We start from the raw sequence: 19056 nt of genomic DNA, 5'->3' as shown, positions 1-19056 counted from the left end.
CCGGTCCGGGAGGATCCCACATGCCGCGGAGCGGCTGGGCCCGTGAGCCATGGCCGCTGAGCCTGCGCGTCCGGAGCCTGTGCTCCGCAACGGGAGAGGCCGCAACAGAGGGAGGCCCGCATACCACAAAAAAAAAAAAAAAGATACTGGATTTAAGAAACTGTGACACTGGCACAAGGACCCAGAAAAAACACTAATAGTCTCTTTGAAAGATCACTGACTAAGGCAAAAAATAAGTGTATTGTGGACTTTATAAGATGCAGAAATAAAATATATGACACTAATAACACAAAGGATGAGTGAGGGGAAATGAAAGTATACTCTTGTAAGGAGGTTCTTATACTATACATGAAACCGTATATTATTTGAAGGTAGGCTGACAAATTAAAGAAGTATATTGTAAATCCTAGCGCAACCACTGAAATAATAGAAGAGGTACAGCTAACAAGCCACTAGTGGAGATAAAATGGAACCATTAATATAGGCAGTAGAAAAATACAGCAAGATGGTAGATTTAAGCCAAACCATATTGATAGTTACAAAAAATAAAAATGGTCTAAACCAGCACTATACGACAGAGCCTCCTACAATGAGAACTTGAAAGGTAGCTAGTGTGACTGAGGAACTGAATTTTAAATTTTAACTTAAGTTCAGATAGCCACATGCAGCTACTGTATTAGATAGCACAAGTGTAAACACTCCAAATAAAAGGCAGGACCCACAATGCTGTCTGCAAGAAACTCACTTTAAATATACAGATATAAATAGGTTAAATGTAAATGGATGGGAAAAGATATGCAAACACTAACCAACAGAGAGCTGAAGAGCCTGTATTCATATGAGACTGAGTAGAATTCAGAATCAGGACTGTTACCAGGGAAAAAGAGGGACATTTCATGATAGTGAAGTGATCAAGAAAAATAACAATGCTACATGTAGGTATAGTCAATAATAAGAGCTTCAGAATATCAACAAAAACTGATCAAACTAAAAACAGAACTAGACAAATCTTCAATTAGGGTTGGATTTCAAACACTCCTTTCACTTCAAGTAAGGGGAAAAAAAAAATCAGTAAGGATACAAAGGAGAGGAACAGTGCTATTAGCCAAGCTGATTATTAAACATTTACAGAACACACCACACAACAGTAGCAGAATACATTCTTTTCTGGTACCCATGGAACATTCATGAAGGCCACATTCTAGGCCATAAAACAAATGTCAAATGTAAAAGGTTTGAAATAATAATGAGTATGTTCTCTGACTACAACGGATTTAAACTACAAATCAGTACTAATTGAAAATATCTGGAAAAATTCCCAAATAATTGTAAGTTAGAAAACATACTTCCAACAACTAACAGGTCAAACAAGTCACAAGGGAAATACTTTGAACTAAATGAAAATGAAAACACAACATATCAAAATCTGTGGAATTCACTCAAACCAGTACTCACAGGGAAATTTATAGTTCTAATTGTATAAATTGCATATATAAAAAAATGCCTTAAAAAATCAGTATTACAGGGCTTCCCTGGTGGTGCAGTGGTTGAGAATCCTGTCACCCAAGAGCTCTGATGGAGAAGTATGAGATTAATGTTGTTTTCATATCTGCCAACACAACATCCATTCTGCAGCCCATGGATCAAGAAGTCATTCTGACTTTCAAGTCTTATTATTTAAGAAATACATTTCGTAAGTCTATAGCTGCCATAGACAGTGATTCCTCTGATGGATCTGGGCAAAGTCAATTGAAAATCTTCTAGAAAAGATTCACCATTCTAGGGCTTCCCTGGTGGCACAGTGGTTGAGAATCCGCCTGCTGATGCAGGGGACACGGGTTCGTGCCCCAGTCCGGGAAGATCCCACATGCCGTGGAGCGGCTGGGCCCGTGAGCCATGGCCGCTGAGCCTGCGCGTCCGGAGCCTGTGCTCCGCAACGGGAGAGGCCACAACAGTGAGAGGCCCGCGTACCACACACACAAAAAATCAGTATTACAAACTTCCACCTTAAAAAACTAAAAAAGAAGAAGTTAGGCCAAAATAAGCAAAGGAAGGAAAAAATGAAGATAAAAGCAAAAATCAATGACAAGGAAAAGAGTGAAATATTAATGAAATAAACTGATTCTTTGAGAAGACCATTAAAATTGCGCTGGACAGATCCTAATGACATTAAAAAGATAACAGAGGAATACTATGAACAACTTCATGCCAATAAATTAAAAAACAGATACAATGGACAAATTCTTTGAAAGACACAAACTACCAAAGCTTACTCAGGAAGAAATGAATAGGCCCATATCTATTAAAGAAGCTGAACTGGTAGCTAAATTTTTCTGACAAAGAAAACTCCTTGCTCAGATGGCTTCATCCATTGATCAAATGGATATAATTTATGAATTATACCAAACTTTTAAGGAAGAAATACCAATTCTACATGAACTCTTGCAAAAAAGTAGAAGAGGAAAAAACACTTCCCAACTTATTTTATGAGGCCGTGATACCAAAACTAGAGAAACATATTACAGAAAACTATGGATCAATATCCATCATGAACATGAAGGCAAAAATGCTTAGCAAAATTTTAGTAAATCAAATTCAGTAATGTTTTAAAAAATGCATATTAACCAAGTGAAATGTATCCGAGGAATGCAATGTTGGCTTAATATTTTAACATCAATTGTTGTAATTCACTATTTTAAGACTGAAAAAGAAAAAGCATAAGAACAGTTCAAAAGATGAAAAAAACCACCTGGCAAAATTCAACACAATTCTTGATAAAAAAAAATCTCACTGATTTAGGGATAGACGATAACATTCTCAACCTGATAGTGGGCACCTATAAAGAAAACCTAGAGCCTAGACGTCTAACTTAATGGAAAAGACAGAATGCTTCCCCCACCAAGATTAGGAATAAGGAAAGGATGTCTGCTCTTACCACTTCTCACAGCACTGGAGGTCCTAGCTCATGTGCTAAGGCAGGTAAGAGAAATAAAAGGCATACAGATGGGAAAGAAAGAAATAAAATTGCCTATTACAGATGGCATGATTGTGCACCTAAGAAAATCCCAAGGAATCTATTAAAAAGGTGCCTGAACTAATTGAATTTAGCCAAGACACACAACACAAGGTCCATACGTAAAAATCAATTTTATGTCTCTATATTAGTAACAAACAATTGAAATTTTAAAATTCCATATAATCTATAGTGACAGAAAGCTTATCAGTGGTTGCCTGGAGCCAGTGGTAGGGGTGGGGATGAATACAGGACGGGGCAAAAGGGAAGAGCCTGGAGTGATGCAAGTGTCCCACCTCTTGACTGCAGCGGTGATCTCACAGATGTATAAACCTGTCAGAATTCATCAACGTGTTCACTAAAAATGGGTGCACTTTACTGCACACAAACTATACGTCAGTAAAGTGAATTAAAAACCCAGAGCAATGGGATATTCTAAAAAAACCATAAAAAGCGCACTATAAATACAGATGCTCAATTTATGACAATCACGGCTCAGCACAGAACACTGAATTATGGATGGTCTGAAAAAACAAAAAAGGGATGAGGATTACTGGAGAACCCTGTTGGAATTAAAAAAAAAAAAAAAGCCAAAATGCCCCACAACTTAACGTTTATTTTACATCTCATCCAGAAATTAATTCCAGGTAAAATTTAAATCTAAATCTGAAAAGTGAAACAAAATTTCTATAGGATAACAGGAGAGTATTTTCATGACCTTGGTAAATCAAAGTTTATTAAAAGGACATAAAAAGCACTAACCATAAAGAGAAAGATTGATCAAATGGATATATTAAAAGTAACAACTCTTCATTAAAAGATCCTTTTAGAGAGTGAAAACCTTAGTCACTGAGTGCGAGAAAATATCTGCAATACTCAGAACCAACGAATGACTAGTATCCGGAATACGTACACAACACCTACAAATCAATAAGGATATGACTGACGACCCAATAGAAAAATGAACAAGATTCTCAAACAGGCAACATATCCAAATGACCAATAAACATATGAAAATGTGTTCAATAGCTTTAGTGATATGGGAAACAGAAACTAAAACCAGAATGAGGTACTACCACCCACCCTCCAACACAGCTAAAATTTGAGACTGATAATACCAAATGTTGTAGCTGATATGGAGCAACCGGAACTCCCGAACACTGCTGGTAGGAATGTAAATCGGCGCAATACTTTACAAGGTAGCTACTAGAGTTAAGATACATATTCCTTCTGACCCAGGAATTCCACTGCCAATTGCCAAAGAAATTCCATACATATGGGCACAAAAGACACGTACAAAAATGTTCACAGCAGAATTATTTGTAATAGCCTCAGACTAGAAACAACCACAATATCCAGCAGTAGAATAAACTGTGGTATATTTATCCAATGAGATACTTACTATACAGAGATGAAAAAGAATAAACTATTATTACATGAAATGACATAGATGAATCTCACAAGGTTTGAATAAAATAAGCAGATACAAAACAATACCTACTGGTCTAATTCCATTTAAATAAAGTCTAAAAAAAACCTATAGTGTTAGAGGCTTATTAAAAAATAACAGTTGCTAAGAAATAACAAACGCTTCCCATATGCCAAGTACCATTCTAACTAATTTTTAGTGTTTAACTCAAATTTCACAACTCTATAATGAGATGCAACTTATTCCCCCAAATGTGCAAATTTAGTCACAAAGCGGTTAAATAATTTGCTCAAGGACACACAGCAACTACGTGTTAGACCTGGAATGTGAAGGCAGCTAGCCTGGCTTGAGAGCCTGCATTCTAAAGGCTACGTTGACGCTCAGTGGTAGTGCTTTAACTGGAAAGATGGAGGGAGGGCAAATGAGCAGAGGGAGGTGGGAGAAGTAGGATGACTACTTCCCGTCTCTCAAGAAAACAATCCGGAGATAATGCCTAAAATTGGGTGATGGGGCGGGGGAGAAGAGAGACGGGATCAAGAATTAGCAGTATATGCATGTTACGAAAAAATCTGGAGGAAAGATCAGAAAAGACAGCTAAACAACATCACAACAGTAGTTGCCTCTGGGGAGCGAGTCAGAGTGGACCAGGGGACCGTTATACTTAACTTATAAGCCTTATTGTTACAGAAAAAAACCACATGCACCTTACTTTGATAAAAATAATTTTTAAAGATTTTAAAAAGATGTAAATATTTTTAAAAAACAACAATGCTATCATGTATTGAGCCCCAGTGTCCCTGGCATTTAGCTAAACGTTTTAAATACAGTATCTCATGGAATTCCCCTAACAATATGGAATCGGTGCCAGTATTACTATTATTTTGCTGATGGGGAAACGGATTCAGGGTTAACTAGCTGGCAGGTGGCAGAGTCCACGTCGGAACCACCACGAGGGAAGATGAAGGTCTAGAAGTCATCAAAGAACAGGTATGGAAGGATATTCAGGAGGAGCCCTGGACAGGAGCTAGTGACTCATGCTGGCTTCAGGGAGGGGAGGGGACATTCGGAGGGGGATCTGAGAAGGATGCCCAGGTTGCTGGCTTGCGTACCTGAGGACACGTTGGCCCTTTTCTCTTCCACAAGGTCCACGGAAAGAGGAGCAGAGGGCCAAGCCTCTGATGGGGAGTTGATGAGCTCAGTCACAAATACGTAGAGCCCCTTAGTGTTTGGGAAAGGCACGGCACGGAGGAGGACGCGGTGTGGGGAAGACCAAACGCTTATGAGCTCGGCAGGGGACGGGGGCGGGGGGGGGGGCGGCGAGAAGACTGAGGGGGATGGTCACGGACCCAGGGAGAGAAAGAGCGTCTGGGGCCTGGCCCTGCTGCCTCTCCAGCCTCCGGGCCACCCATCCAATGTGCCCCGTCCCCCACCCTCACAGCTCCTGCTGTCCCCCGTGCTACTCACTGCCCTCAACACCACCGAGAGTTACCTTCCACTCTTCAAAAACTGTTTTTCGAAATCCAGTCCACTCATCTTTCAATACTGAAATGCCAGGGCTTCCAAGTGCCTCCCTCACACGCTCTCTGTTCCCCTCAGGAAGCAGTCAGGCCCTTGGGCCTGGGTGGGGCCCCTGCTACAGGCTCTCACAGGTGCTCCACATTCCTCCTTTGGAGCACAGAAAACGGTCAAAGAAATCACTTGCTGTACTTTCGTTACAGACTATGTCTCTCTCCTTCTAGGAGAGGGTCATGAAGGCAGGAGGGGCTGGCACACTTTGTCTGAAAAGGTCCAAAGAGTGAACACTTTCAGCTTTGTGGGCCACAGGGTCTTAGTCACAACTATTCAACTCTGCCACTGTAGCCCGAAAGCGGCGCAGACAACATATAAATGAACGGGTGTGATGTGTCACGGTATCACTTGATCTATAAAATCAAGAGGTGGGCCAAACGGCCACGGTTTGCTGAGCCCTGGTCTGAATCACCAGCCCCCAGTCTAGCATCCGGCATACAGCAGGCACTCAATGAATGAATAAAGAAAGAAAAAAGCCGTTGCTTTGGCAATGAGACGGAAACAGGTACCGAGGGAAGGCGGCTCCGGTGGGGCAGTGGGGTGGGATGGAGACAGCAGGGGGCTGAGGAGAAGCGGCAGCTGAGGAAGCAGGAAGTCCTCTTTCCGGAGCCCCCAGTTTGCCCGGCAGGCCCGGGGGACGGCCCTGTCTTCGGGGAGCGTGTCTGCAGGCTCCGACAAGAAGGCAGGGCTGGGGAAGGAAGGGGAGACCTGATGAAGGCAGGGCTCCAGAGCTCAGGTTTGTGGGGGGTTGGTCCTGAAGGAGGAGGACACCTGCTGAGGACAGAGAAACAAGGACAGTGGAAGGGACGAGGGGGAAGCCTCGGACCCTCTTCCCTGTGAGACGTGCACCTGGACCACCAGGTGAGGAGAGCGGGGCTCGGGGAGGTGAAGAACCCCAGCGCCTGTGGGGCTGGGAGGGCTGGCCACCCAGGACAGGGCCACAGGCCTGAGGGAGACCCTCCACCTTCCCTCTTCTCTGCTGAGACAGCACTTCTAACCCAGCTGCCTAGTGTGAGGTGTGTCACTCACTGAGTCACCAGTACGACCTGCTATCACGTCCTGTCCCTTCACTTTCCCATGCGGGTAGTGACAGGCGGGCCCAGAGGAGGATGAGTTCACACTTCAAACATGTAGGCATACCCAGTTCTTTCTTGAAGGATACTGACAGGCATTTTAATTTCAGAGAATCAGTGGCTGTTTCATCTTGGTGCCTTCAAGTGTGTATGTGTATGCTGTAAAATATTTCCCGATTAGGCAGAACAGAATTTTTCTTGAAATGGAAGAAACCACTCGACTGGGGCTTTGCATAGTAGCTATCTAGTCTTACAAGCCTAACAAAGTATTAAAACCCACGAAACACAACTTCTCACAGAGAAAGTATTAATATTATGCTATTTAAACAGCCTGAAAAGTTTTCTCACAGAGTCGAAAACCGACAGCCAGTCAATTTCACTTATTCTAAGACCCAGATACCCGGAAAAAAGCTTCCATTTTGACATTAATTTGTTAATTCTTTACTGCTACTGGAACGTGTAGTAGCAGTGCTGGAATGTGTGAGAAGGGTTTGGACCCCAAACTATTTTCTTACGAAGAACTAAAGCCACCTAAAATATCTTTTAGGTGACATGCCGGGGAAAAAAAAAGTATTAGGACCTGTTTTCTTCTGCCTTATTTCAAGGTGTAATTGCTGTTACTATTCATAGATCGAAGGCTCTATGTATATTCTAACAAGTAAAACTTTAATTCATACTTTCATTTTGAAGTTTTCATTCCTCACAAATCAAAAGACAATTTTCCTAAAACACATCAATCCTCACTCCACCATTTCAAGTTCTTCTAGAGATGATGGGAACCAGTGTCTCCAAATTCACTAGAGTTTAAAATGGGGATGCCTAACCCTTGTAACACAGCCTTATTTGAATGGATTTTTCAATACACCTTTAGATGCACAGTCCATAAACTTGATCTCTTACCCTATTGTTGGGTTGATATTCGGATCAAAACTGTCTTCCACGAACCGCCACACAATACTTGATTTACCTACACCTGTATCCTGAAAGAGAATGAGAGGTGAAGAAGAAAAAGTTTTACCTGCTTGCATACACCAAAAACTACCTTGTGCCCTAAGTTCAGGATTTTGGAAAAATCATTCCAGATAGGTAAATTTTAGAAGTTAAGAAACACAAAAAGGTTTTCATAAAAATTCAGTGGAGTAACTAGGAGATTTCAAAATGTATTGTAGGAGAGGGGTTCCAAGTTTTTAAGAGACAGGATCTTTTGAAAGATCCAAAGTTTCTGCTTACTGTGCAAAGTGACAAACTCACTTGCTTTATAAGAAGTCTAAATGAACTATGAACTCTTGAAGTACTTCTGAGTAATCCCTGATAAATCCCAGCCCCACCCATGTAGGAAGGGGGAAGACTAGTTATTGAAATCTTTTTCAGTCTTTAAAGCAGCAACTCAGGCAAGAGAGCATCAATTTCAGAAAGTATGGTCTGAAATAGCAAAGTTGCCTTGACAAGTCAGGAAGCTGAAGCTTCAAACTAGTCTTTGGGGCTTCCTGATTTGAATGTGCCCCCGGCCGCCCCAAGGAAAGTAACTCTGTGAGAAGTGTCAGAGGTATCCCACAAGTTCAAAAACACCAAGCAGACGGCAAAGGAGACTACTGCTGCTCATAAAACCTAAAGACCTGTTACTGGCTGTACTTTGCAAGACTTGGCCAACTCCTAACTAGTACCTGGGGAAGCTATTTAAGAGCTGCTCTTAACCCAGATGCAATGGAGAGGCAGGGAGGGCTCTTCACCCTTTGGGGAGCGGGAAGAGACCCTGGGCTCCAGGGAGGGACGAGGCGGAAGGTCCCTCCCACCATTGAAACCTTCAGGACGGTGCGGCCAGGTGGGTGGGACGGGCCGGGTGGGGGGGGAGGGGGGCTGGAGGGAGGGTCCCGGGGCAGGTAGGCGGCGTCCCGCACGGAGACTGGGAGAAGGGGCTGAGGGGACGTGGGCACGCCCGGGTCCCCGGCCCGCCCGGCCTCCCGCGGCCCTCCCAGCCGGCCCGCCGCCACTCACCCCCAGCAGACACACTTTGAGCTCCCTCAGCGCCATGGCCTGGGAGCCAGGGGCGCGGGCCCGCCGCCGCCCTAAGTTGAGGAGGGAGAGGCCCGGCCCAGCACGAGCATCCCCCAGCACGGCCGCGGCACGGCCTAGCCCCGGCCGCGGGGCGCGTAGAGGCGGCGGCCGCCCGTTCGCCTGTCCTCGGCCTGGCCCGTCCGTCACCAGCCGTGCGGGGCCCGCCTCAGCAGCCGGGACGGTGCCGCGGGTTCCCAGGCGCCACCGCTGCCGCCATCTTGGGACGCCAGCCGGGTCACCTGACCTCCCCGCCCACCTCGGCAGCCACCTTCGCCGCGAGGGCGGGGCCGGCTGGCGCCGCGAGGCTCGATGCAGGGGCGGGGGGGCGGGGCCCACGACGAGGGGCGGGGCCCGAAGACAGATACCCCGCCCCTCTCCCTCTGGCCCCGCCCCTCGCGCGCCGGGCCCGCCTCCAGGCCCATTCCAAGATGGCGGGTGAGTGGGGCTGGACTCCCGGGGCGCTCCCCTCCCCCCAATCCGGGACCACCCTTCGGGGCCCGGGGACCACCCCCGCCCGCCCCTGAGGCCGCCTGCCGCAGCCCCCTTGTAACTCCTTATGTGTCTCTTGGTTTTCAGGGATCCCCCTGTACTTTGTGGACTTGCAGGATGACTTAGACGATTGTAAGTAACAGTTGGGGCGTCCCGCCCCTTCCTGGGAACCTCTCATAGAATTAGGGGTGCACGAAAGGCGGGGGTGGGACCTACGGGCTGGGCTCTCCGTGTTGGGCCCCGAATAGCGGGACCCCCAACTGCCTTAATCACTTGTGGCAGTCCCTCCTCACTGGGCGGGGCGGCCGAGGATGGGAGGATTTTTGTTGCTGGGAAACTTCTGACTTCCTGTCACTTTCTTTCTCTTCCTCCTCCTCCTCCTCCTCCTGCGGCGGGAGGGGAGGGAGGGCTAGTCCCTCCTCCTAGTGATTCCGGGAGGGAGGAGGCGTGGCCACCTTGGGGGTCGGGGACTTCCCCCCAGTGTCTCCACTTTTTTCCCTGGAACTTTTCAGAGCGCTGGGGAGTTTGGGAGGTCCGGCTCCCCGTGTGGCCGGCCACAGACTCGCACAGACTTCTCCAGTGTCCTGGCCACAAGCCTAGCTCCGTTCTCATCCCTAGGAGCCCATTGGGTGGGTATCCGTCACCTGTCCCTTCCTGCTCTTTCCTTTAGAATCACGTTAAGGACTGATGGCTGGGGAAGGTGTTCCTGGAAATGCAAGTTCGCTTTTGTGGTGACTGAAGCATTTCCTTTCCATTCAACAAACATTTCTTGAGCACCTGCTGGTTCTGGGCCGGCCATGCGCGGAGCCCGGGACCTACAAACTCGAACCCCAAACGGTGACGACTCTCAGGGAGCTCACAGTCCAGGGAGAGAGCCGACTTGTAAACAGATAATTACCAAACGCCGGGTTGCCTGCTGATGAGGGAGGCCTGTACAAACCATCACAATAGCCAACATTAATGGGGGCTTACTGTGCTCTTCCCTTGCCCATCTGCAACTTTCCTACTAACAAGAACTGGTGTTTACAGAAAACACCATAGGTCAGGCACAGTTTAAACCCTTTATACACATTATTTCTTTTAGAAGGAGGCAACTTTATTAAAGTAAAATGACATTTGAAGGGGCCAATGTTTAGGAGCATGGGTCCTGAAGTCAGATGGCCAGAGAGTGAAGTCCTGAGCCACTCTCTACTGGCTGTGTGATCCTGGCCAAGTCACTGTACCACTTGGAGCCTCATGGCCTCATCTGTAGAATGGGCATAATCGAAGTCCACCTCAAAAGGCTTCCGCGCAGGTTAAATAATAAAAGGTTTAGCATGAAGCCTTGTACATAGGACACGCTGGGTAAATATTATCTGCCATTATTATTGTTGTGATCATTATTCATAATTATTTAACGCTGTGGGGCAAAGTACAGTGTTGGCCTCAGGTTTACAGAGCTGAATGTTTCGGCCAGCGGGCACCTTCGAATGGAAGGAATGTAGCCTTTCTCTTGATAAACAACAGTAAGCTGCTGTTAAGGCACCTCACATTCATAGATTCGATATTTGGCCTGGCTGGAAAAGCTGATTTCTGGCTATATCAGTTATCTAACAAGCCACCCCAAAACTCAGTGGCTTAAATCAACAGCATTTTGTTATTTCTAACAATTCTGTGCATTACTGGGTGATACAGAAGCTTCGTGTGTTCACTTTGAACTCTGGGAGGATAAGAAGGTCCAAAATGGCTTTCCTCACATGGCTCTTGGCCAGGAAATCTGCTGGGACTGCAGGTCAGGGCCTCAGTTCTCTTCTAGGAGCTTCTTCCACTTGGCTAGCTTGGGCTTCTCACAGCGTGGTGACGGCAGGCATTTGGACCTCTTTTCTGGCAGCTAGCTTCCTTTTGTCTTTTTTGTATATGTGTACAAAAAGGAAAAGATTATATAGGAAAAAATAATTCTGATTTTCCTTTGGCCCTGTTTGTGCAAATATTGGGTGTTTGAGACTTGTAATAAAGAATGCCATAAATACTCTTTAGCTGACTGCTGAAGACTCGTCCCAGTAAGGAAGAAAACCAGCATTATGGCTCTGAACACACCCATGCCATGGGTAGGGCAACTCTGGGAGCCTCCTGGGGCTTCTTTTTTTTGAGCAGGGGTGGGGGCTTCAGGGTGCTGTTCCTATGAAATTACAATATAATTGGTTTGATTAATAGCCACAATAGGAGGGCCTGTCCCCCCAGTAATTTATGCAGCCCTGGGTCCCGCCTTTGCACTTTACTGGGGTGATATTTGGGAGGCATTATCATGCTGTGATTGATAGCAAGAACCCTGAGGTCCTGTAACCCACTTCCTGCCTTTAGCTGAGTCAGTGTGAGCAGATCACTCACTCTGTTCACATTCTTCGTCTGGAAAATGACATAAGAATTGGAGTTGCTTCATAGGACTGATATGAGGATTAGATGAAACAATACACATAAAACATTTTAGCCCAGTGCCTGGCATGGAGTATTATATTCAATGATTTTATTACTGTTATTATTTTAACCATCATCATTATTGCTAGGCACTCGTATACAATTTTCTGATTCGGTGTTAAGGGCTGCTACTCTGTGAAGTAGGTGGGATTATTCCTGTTTTACAAATGATGAAATTGAGAATCAGAGAGGTTAACTAACTTATCCAGTATGGCACAGGTCATAAATGATAGAACTAGCAATCCAACTCTGTTCCTCTGAGTCTTGCTTTTTTTATTCCATCGCACAGATTGACCTCACAAATGTTCTTAAGCTAATGACAGGAGCATGGATGTTGGTTGCGGTGGTTCTCCATCTGTTGTCCTTCTTGGGCATTTTTTGTCTAAACGATGGGATAACCGCTCCATTTAGGCTCTAAGTCACTTTGGGCAGGAACATAGGTCATCCTTTTTTATCACCCAGTGTCCTCCATAACCTAGGTGTTCAATTAATGTCATTACTGGTAGTGATAATGGATGACGAGTCTTGTCCGATTTACTTTGTGATTTCTTGATTAATTTGGCTAACTTCAAAAAGAAGCCACAACGAAAGGCTGTCTTGTCTTTTAAAATCATTCAGTCTTCGGGTCATTTCAGCACAGAAAAGATTTAATTTTAGTGAATTAGCTTGCTGAAGCAATCTAAATTCCTTCTCTTGAGAGCAGAAAGTATGTGGGATGGTGTGGCACGGTGGTCCTGGTGGTGGATTGCACTTAGAAGGTGGAGCTGGGTGCGTCTGTGCCTCAGGGGCTTAACGTCCTGTGACCGTCCCGGTTGCTTAAAGCAGGTGGAGGCTGAAGAGGTATTACTCCTGGTAAGGTTTGCTTGGCCAATTGGAATTTAAGTGTGTGCTAGTGGTGGGTGAAAAAAAAGTGAGGGGAATCTGTTGCAGATATAAAGAGACCTAAGAGACCTATCAACAAAATATAATATGTGGTCATGTTTGGATCCTTAGTTGAACAAATCAGCTATAAAAAGACATTATTGAGACAGTTGGGGAAAATTAAACTTGGGCTGGGTATTAGGTTATAGTAAGAATCATTATTTATTTTGTCAGGTGCGATAGTGGTGTCACAGTTTTATTCAAAGGAGAAGGACCTTATCTAACAGAAACAAATAAGCATTTATGGGTGAAATGATTTAATGTGTGAAGTCTGCTTTGAAAATGCTGCAACGAACAATAAATCATCAAAAAGTTGGGAAGAAGGATGAGTGGGAAAAATTGGCGGAATGTTTATACTTGTTGAAACTGGTTGCTAGGGGTGTGGGGTTTATTATACGATTCTATTTTTGCATGTGTTTGAAAATTTCCTTAATAGAAAGTTTTAAAAAATGAGGTGAAAGTTTCTTATATGATCAAACGTCTACATGAAGAGTTTAAAGATGGATTTCAATTCTGAAGTCATGTTATTGTAAGATGCGTTTTGCTTCAAAAGACAGACTTGGAGAATCTATTAGTATTTGGAGGACTGTGTATTTCTTTTCAAATGTTTAGTTTTTGAGGTATCTGTGAAAGAAGTTGGAAGAAGGTATACTTCTGTTGATGAGAAAAGCTAGGTATCAACAAATAATATCTGGACCTTTGTTGAAAATGGGATTAGCTTAGACAGAGGGATACAGATAGACTCCTTGAATCTTAATGCTAGAAGGAGTGGTGTATGTTCAAGCTTGAATAAAAGACATCCTCCAGAGCAGAATGCATTCCGTTTCACCTGCCTACTTTGGTCCAAGTTTGTAAAAATGTTCTGCTTGAGGACCACAGCCAAGCAGAGAAAATAGATTAATTTTAGCCCCAAACCAAACCATTGAACGTTCTCTCTGAACTATTATATAAACTCAAATCAAAGATTGTCAATTTTTTTTTTTTTAAAGTAAAGACCTCCCTGTTGAGTGAAATAGTTTGAACAGGATCTTGAATGTGCTAATAGTTGGGAAATAGAACAAAATCCAGACATCAGACTATTCTCCAAGTCAGAGATGGGCAAATTTTTTTTTCTGTAAAGGATCAGGTAGTAAACATTTTAGACTTTGCTGGCCAGAAAGCCTGCTGTAACCACTCAAGTCTGCCACTGTAGCCTGGTAGCACTCACAGATATACATAAATGAATGAACATGGCTGTTTGCTAATAAAACTTTATTTACAAACACAGGGCTGGATTTGGCCCTCTGTTCTAAATCAAACTTGATTTCATTTTTTTTCCTTTTTTGGGGGGGGGATTTTTTTTTTTTAATTGTAGTTGATTTACAATGTCATGTTAGGCTCAGGTGTACAGCAAACTGATTCAGTTGTATATACATATATTTATACTCTTTATTATATATTTATTATATATATATTCTTTTTTCAGATTCTTTTCCATTATAGGTTATTACAAGATATCGAGTATAGTTCCCTGTGCTCTACAGTAGGTCCTTGTTGGTTGGTTATCTATTTTATGTTTAGTAGTGTGTATATGTTAATCCCAAGCTCCTAATTTCTCTCTCCCCCCTTTCCACTTTGGTGTAACCATAAGTTTGTTTTTTATGCCTGTGAGTCTGTTTTGTAAATAAGTTCATTTGTATCACTTTTTTATTTTTTATTTTTTTTTAATTTTATGTGTCACTTTTTTAGATTCCACAGATATGTGGTATCGTATATTTGTCTTTCTCTGAAACTTGATTTCCTTCTGTCCGCACCCAGAAGTCTGTCGATTAGCTGAGCCAACCTGAAAGGCTGCCTTTCCCACTGGGCTCAGTTTGAAGAGCTCACTTTTGTCAGCACAGCCCCTGCTTTGTTGAGGAGCCCTTGACAAGTTGTTCAGCCTTCACGTCTCCTTTTTCCTGTTGGTGTGTTGGGGATTAAAAGCATGTACCTATCTCCTCCCAACAGGATGAGGGTGAGCAAGGAACAAAAGAGTCAGCATGGTGTGGGCCGAGTCTGCTGTGCTTCCCGGCTGATAATTGTAATGCATTTTACTTTTGTTGTTCTGTATTTTCCATTTCCTATGAGACAAACAGATGAACATCAGAGATTCCCTGAAATTGTCTCTGTTTAAAAAGAGAGTTTTATATGGCTTTCTACCTCACAAATGAAGATTTTTTTTGAGCAGAAGTTTTGCAACAAAACCTAGCTAATGAAAGAGAAAGTGGTTTTGAGCTTCAAAACACCACTTAGCCTTAACCCAGATGAGGAAAAAAAATAAGAGATGAGGGCAAGTGGTTGCTTTCCCTGTTTGGAAAGTCATTCGTCCATGTAACAGCTGTTTCTCCAGCTCGTCCCGGGCACCAGCCTGTGGGAGGCACTGGGGCCAGAGGGATGAAGAAGCCTGGGCTCCATCCCAGAGCTGCTCCCACCTAGAGGGAAGGTGCGCGTAGAGGTGGCACAGATGGGAGGTGCCGGTTGAGTTGGGTCAGGCCAAGGAGGGCAACGGGTGAGTGAGCTCAGTGAGAACTTTTCCAGTGCAGCCGGCGGGCAGAAGCCAGGCCAGAATGAGTGGTGTCGGGAAGTTGAGGATATGGTTCCTGTAGTCCATGCATCGAGCACGCACTGTATTCCAGACGCTGGCTGGCCACTGGGCATTTTGGGGAGTGGGGTCACTGTTCTTGGGAGCTCCCAGTGTAGCCAGGAAAACAGACCCTTTTGAGAAGAAGCAGCTGGAGGGGCTGGAGGGGTTGAAGTCAGTCGCTTTGCTTCTTGGCTAAAAGAGCCCAGAACACCTTTGCATTATTTATATCTACTCTGACAACCTTAAAAAAAAAGAAAAAGGATTTGGATGGCCCAACTGTTCCACTCCTGGTTACTTGCCCACAAAACGTGAACACATATTTTCAAAAAGACAGGGTCATAGTTGCACTATTCTTAATAGTCGAAAACTAGAACCCACCCAAATGTCCATCGTGAGTAAAATGGATTATAACTTGTGGTTATGTTCACACGTTGGAAAACTATGCAGTTATAAGAGTGAGTTATCTACAGCGCCACTCAGTAATATGGATGAACTTCACAAACATAGTGGTTGGTGAAAGAAGCCAGACACAAAAGGGTATAGATTGGATGATTCTGTTTACACAGAGTATGGAAACAAGCACAGCAATCGAGCTGATCTGATGTAGAAGGCAGGAGAGTGGTCCCCTTTGGGTAAGGCAGTAAGTGGGAGGGAGCATGGGGGGCTTTTGGAGATGCCGGTTAAATTGTCTTTCTTGAGCTGAGGACTGGTTTCACAGGCATGTTCAGTTAAAAAATGAGTCAAGTGGAACACTTACTTTTTGTGCACTTTTCTGTGTGAATGGCATACTTCAGTTAAAAAAATAAGAATTGCCTTTTAAGATCAAGGCACAGGGGAGAGCATAACCATGGATGGGGGTAAGGAGTCTGTGCAAAGGGGAAGATGGCAGAGAGCAGGAGGGGAGGGTGATGGCGGGGTTGGACTGTGTAAGACAGGCATGGAACTCGGTGCATCCGCGGAGGAGTTTGCTTCTTTCCAGAAGGAGGAAGGCGACTTTCCTGGCAATTTGGCCAAGGCGGTCATTAGAAAAGTGGTGTAATGTTGGCCAGCATTGCTTGATTGTCTCAAATATTTTGAACAGTAGGAAAATAGAGCCCCCCACGCACATACACTCACCCCAGGGGCTGTGGGTTTTGTTTTGCAACCTTTTTTTCCTTTTCGAATCTGCCTCAAGCCTGAGTGGAGAAGTCGCTGCATTTTTCAGTAGCGCTCTTCCATCCATCAGACTGTGTAGAGTCTGGCCCCCTCACCCACACCTCCTCCAGCTCTGTCCCCAGCTGGGTGGGTTGGCAGGAAAATTGAGATGTATAATATCACAGTGGAGCCCACGAGCGGCTTGGAGCTGCAGAGTGCTCGCCTATCAGGTGACCCGAGTCAGTGTTTCCCGTTGACCGTCAGTGTAAAAGTCAGAGTCATAAATAATGACGGGTTTTGGAAGCCGTGATTAAAGCCACAAATCAAAGAGGAATTTCCATGTATGCATGGTATAGAAAGGACGGCTGCTCGTGAGCTCGGTTGGTCTTTTCAGCCAGCCCACTGCGTAGTGCTAGTAATAACCATCAGTAGCCCTCAAAGATTTGCGATACAAAACATTATGCACTGGACGGATCCGCTCATGCAGGAGCTAATAAATCAGCATGGGTCTTGTTAGAGAATGGCATTTATACAGAGAAAGTTTGCCTGTGCAGCTTGCCATTGAAATTTAGTTAAGTCAACAAAGACCTGCCGTGTGCAGGGGTCAATTCCACCTTCCGCCCCCCCCGCCCGCCCCCAAAGTCAGTGAAGAAGCAAGAACGTTCTTTATCTTTCGCATGGGTTGGGTTTGTCTGGTGTAGCTTTTAGAAATAGTCCCAATTTAAGAATCTGCATTAGTATTTATAAGCCTGTTAGCAAGAAGGATGAAGCCACTTTAAATAATACATTAATGGATGGTTTACTCTGGCTTCCCCCCAAATCATATAAGGCCTTGCAGAGACTTAGTTATTGTTCATCGAAGAGTGGCTAATGAGAAGCGCTAAGAATTATCAATTACATATGTTCTACGTTAATAACAGTTTTCTCTCTCTTTTTTTTTTAAGTACACATTTTGCAAATAAGGCTAGACTCCTTCTCAGCCACCATCAACCAATCTTCTAACATTTTTGAAGTGGACACAGACAGTGGGTCACATCTGTCATGTTTTCTCCCAACCAACGTCCACTAGTGCTGTGTTAGAGACAGAATATTGGATCGTATGGATAATTGGGCTGGCCCAGGGTGGCGTATCTCACACAGAGTTATAGTGACAGGATGACATGTTGAATGGAGAATCGTAAATATTGGGAATGCCTGGAGAACGGATTCTTAATGAAAATGCTTGCCGGGATAGACGTGCTCTAACATTCTGCCTCCGTCTCTACCTCTGTTCATGTCTGGGTCAATAAAGTTATCTCATTGGACATGTTGTATTGTGTTTATTTTTTCTCACCTTTCCACTTCAGACCAGTTCTGGGGTGGCTGCTCAGCTAGGGCTTGGTGGCTTCGTGAGAAATCTCTGGCTTCCCGAACCCCTCAAAGGCAGCAGACAGCCAGTGCACTTTCCTCTGCTGTGTTCTTCCCTTCATCTGGAAAGTTCTTTTTCCCTTTCCCAGATCCTCTCTCTCTTCCTGTGTGGTAAACTCCTACTCGATCTTCAAGGCCCAGCTCAAATATCACTGCTGTTTTAGGGAAGCATCTCCCATCACCTCCTTCCTCCTACAAGCAGAGCTGGTCTCCTACCTGTCTTGTTTATGACTGTACCCTATGGCTCTTGCCACCGGGGTATTGTGGGTTGTTATGTGTGGGAAGATCTTTGTTCCCTTGGGAGCTTTTGGAGTCTGGGGACCATGCCTTTGTCATCTCTGAACCGCCAGTGCTCTGTCGAATGTTAAGTTATGGTTTACTGTTGTCACCTGAAATTAACCATGCTGGGTGGGGAGAGGACGTTTGAGATGGGTTTGCTGTTAACACGCCTTCTGTTTTTTGTACTAGATCTTCTGATCCTTTTTGTGATGCAAAATGACCTGTAAAACTTCTTTTCTTTCTCTCTTTTTATTAGATCGTATCTATTGTACTTTGAACCTGTAAAGCACATTCACCTAACATTATACTTAAAGCATTAATTCATACTTAGCCTGGTTTAAGACAGATTGGTGTCTTGTGAAAAGCACTGACACGCAGGCACGTGCTCAGGGTCCCCTGAGTGTTTTCGCCAGAGCAACCTCATCCAACTTATTTTGCGCCCCAGCCTGTTTTATTTATTTTTTATTTTTATTTTTTTATGTATTTTTTTGGCTGCGTTGGGTCTTCGTTGCTGCGCACGGGCTTTCTCTAGTTGCGGCGAGCGGGGGCTGCTCTTCGTTGCGGTGCGCGGGCTTCTCATTGCGGTGGCTTCTCTTGTTGCAGAGCACGGGTTCTAGGCGCGCGGGCTTCA

At 44.6% G+C, this 19056-nt stretch overlaps 2 protein-coding genes across 5 annotated transcripts in view; one reads left to right on the top strand and one right to left on the bottom strand.

Annotated features, from left to right (window-relative positions):
- RAB22A (RAB22A, member RAS oncogene family) overlaps positions 1-9361 on the bottom strand; it is a 56217-nt gene extending 46856 nt beyond the window's left edge. For 3 of the 4 annotated variants that reach the window (XM_028498444.2, XM_024128339.3, XM_028498443.2), the window contains exons 1-2: positions 9080-9361; positions 7985-8064 (exon numbers count right to left, since the gene is read on the bottom strand). In XM_028498444.2, coding sequence (XP_028354245.1) covers positions 7985-8064; positions 9080-9115 — 116 coding nt within the window. In that variant the 5' untranslated portion in view covers positions 9116-9361. Of the gene's footprint in view, positions 1-7984; positions 8113-9079 lie in introns of those variants that run through there. The other variant, XM_024128338.3, reaches the window with a different exon arrangement.
- Positions 9362-9567: 206 nt separating this feature from the next.
- The window catches only part of LOC102994950 (putative serine/threonine-protein phosphatase 4 regulatory subunit 1-like), a 74181-nt gene continuing 64692 nt past the window's right edge, over positions 9568-19056 (top strand). Inside the window, 2 exon segments of the mRNA XM_055090767.1 lie at positions 9568-9574; positions 9716-9760. Coding sequence (XP_054946742.1) covers positions 9568-9574; positions 9716-9760 — 52 coding nt within the window.

The sequence above is a fragment of the Physeter macrocephalus genome, chromosome 14 (assembly GCF_002837175.3).
Source record: "Physeter macrocephalus isolate SW-GA chromosome 14, ASM283717v5, whole genome shotgun sequence".
Taxonomy (NCBI): Eukaryota; Metazoa; Chordata; class Mammalia; order Artiodactyla; family Physeteridae; genus Physeter; species Physeter macrocephalus.
Note: the sequence above shows the minus strand (reverse complement) of the source record. Positions and strands in the feature narration are given on the sequence as shown.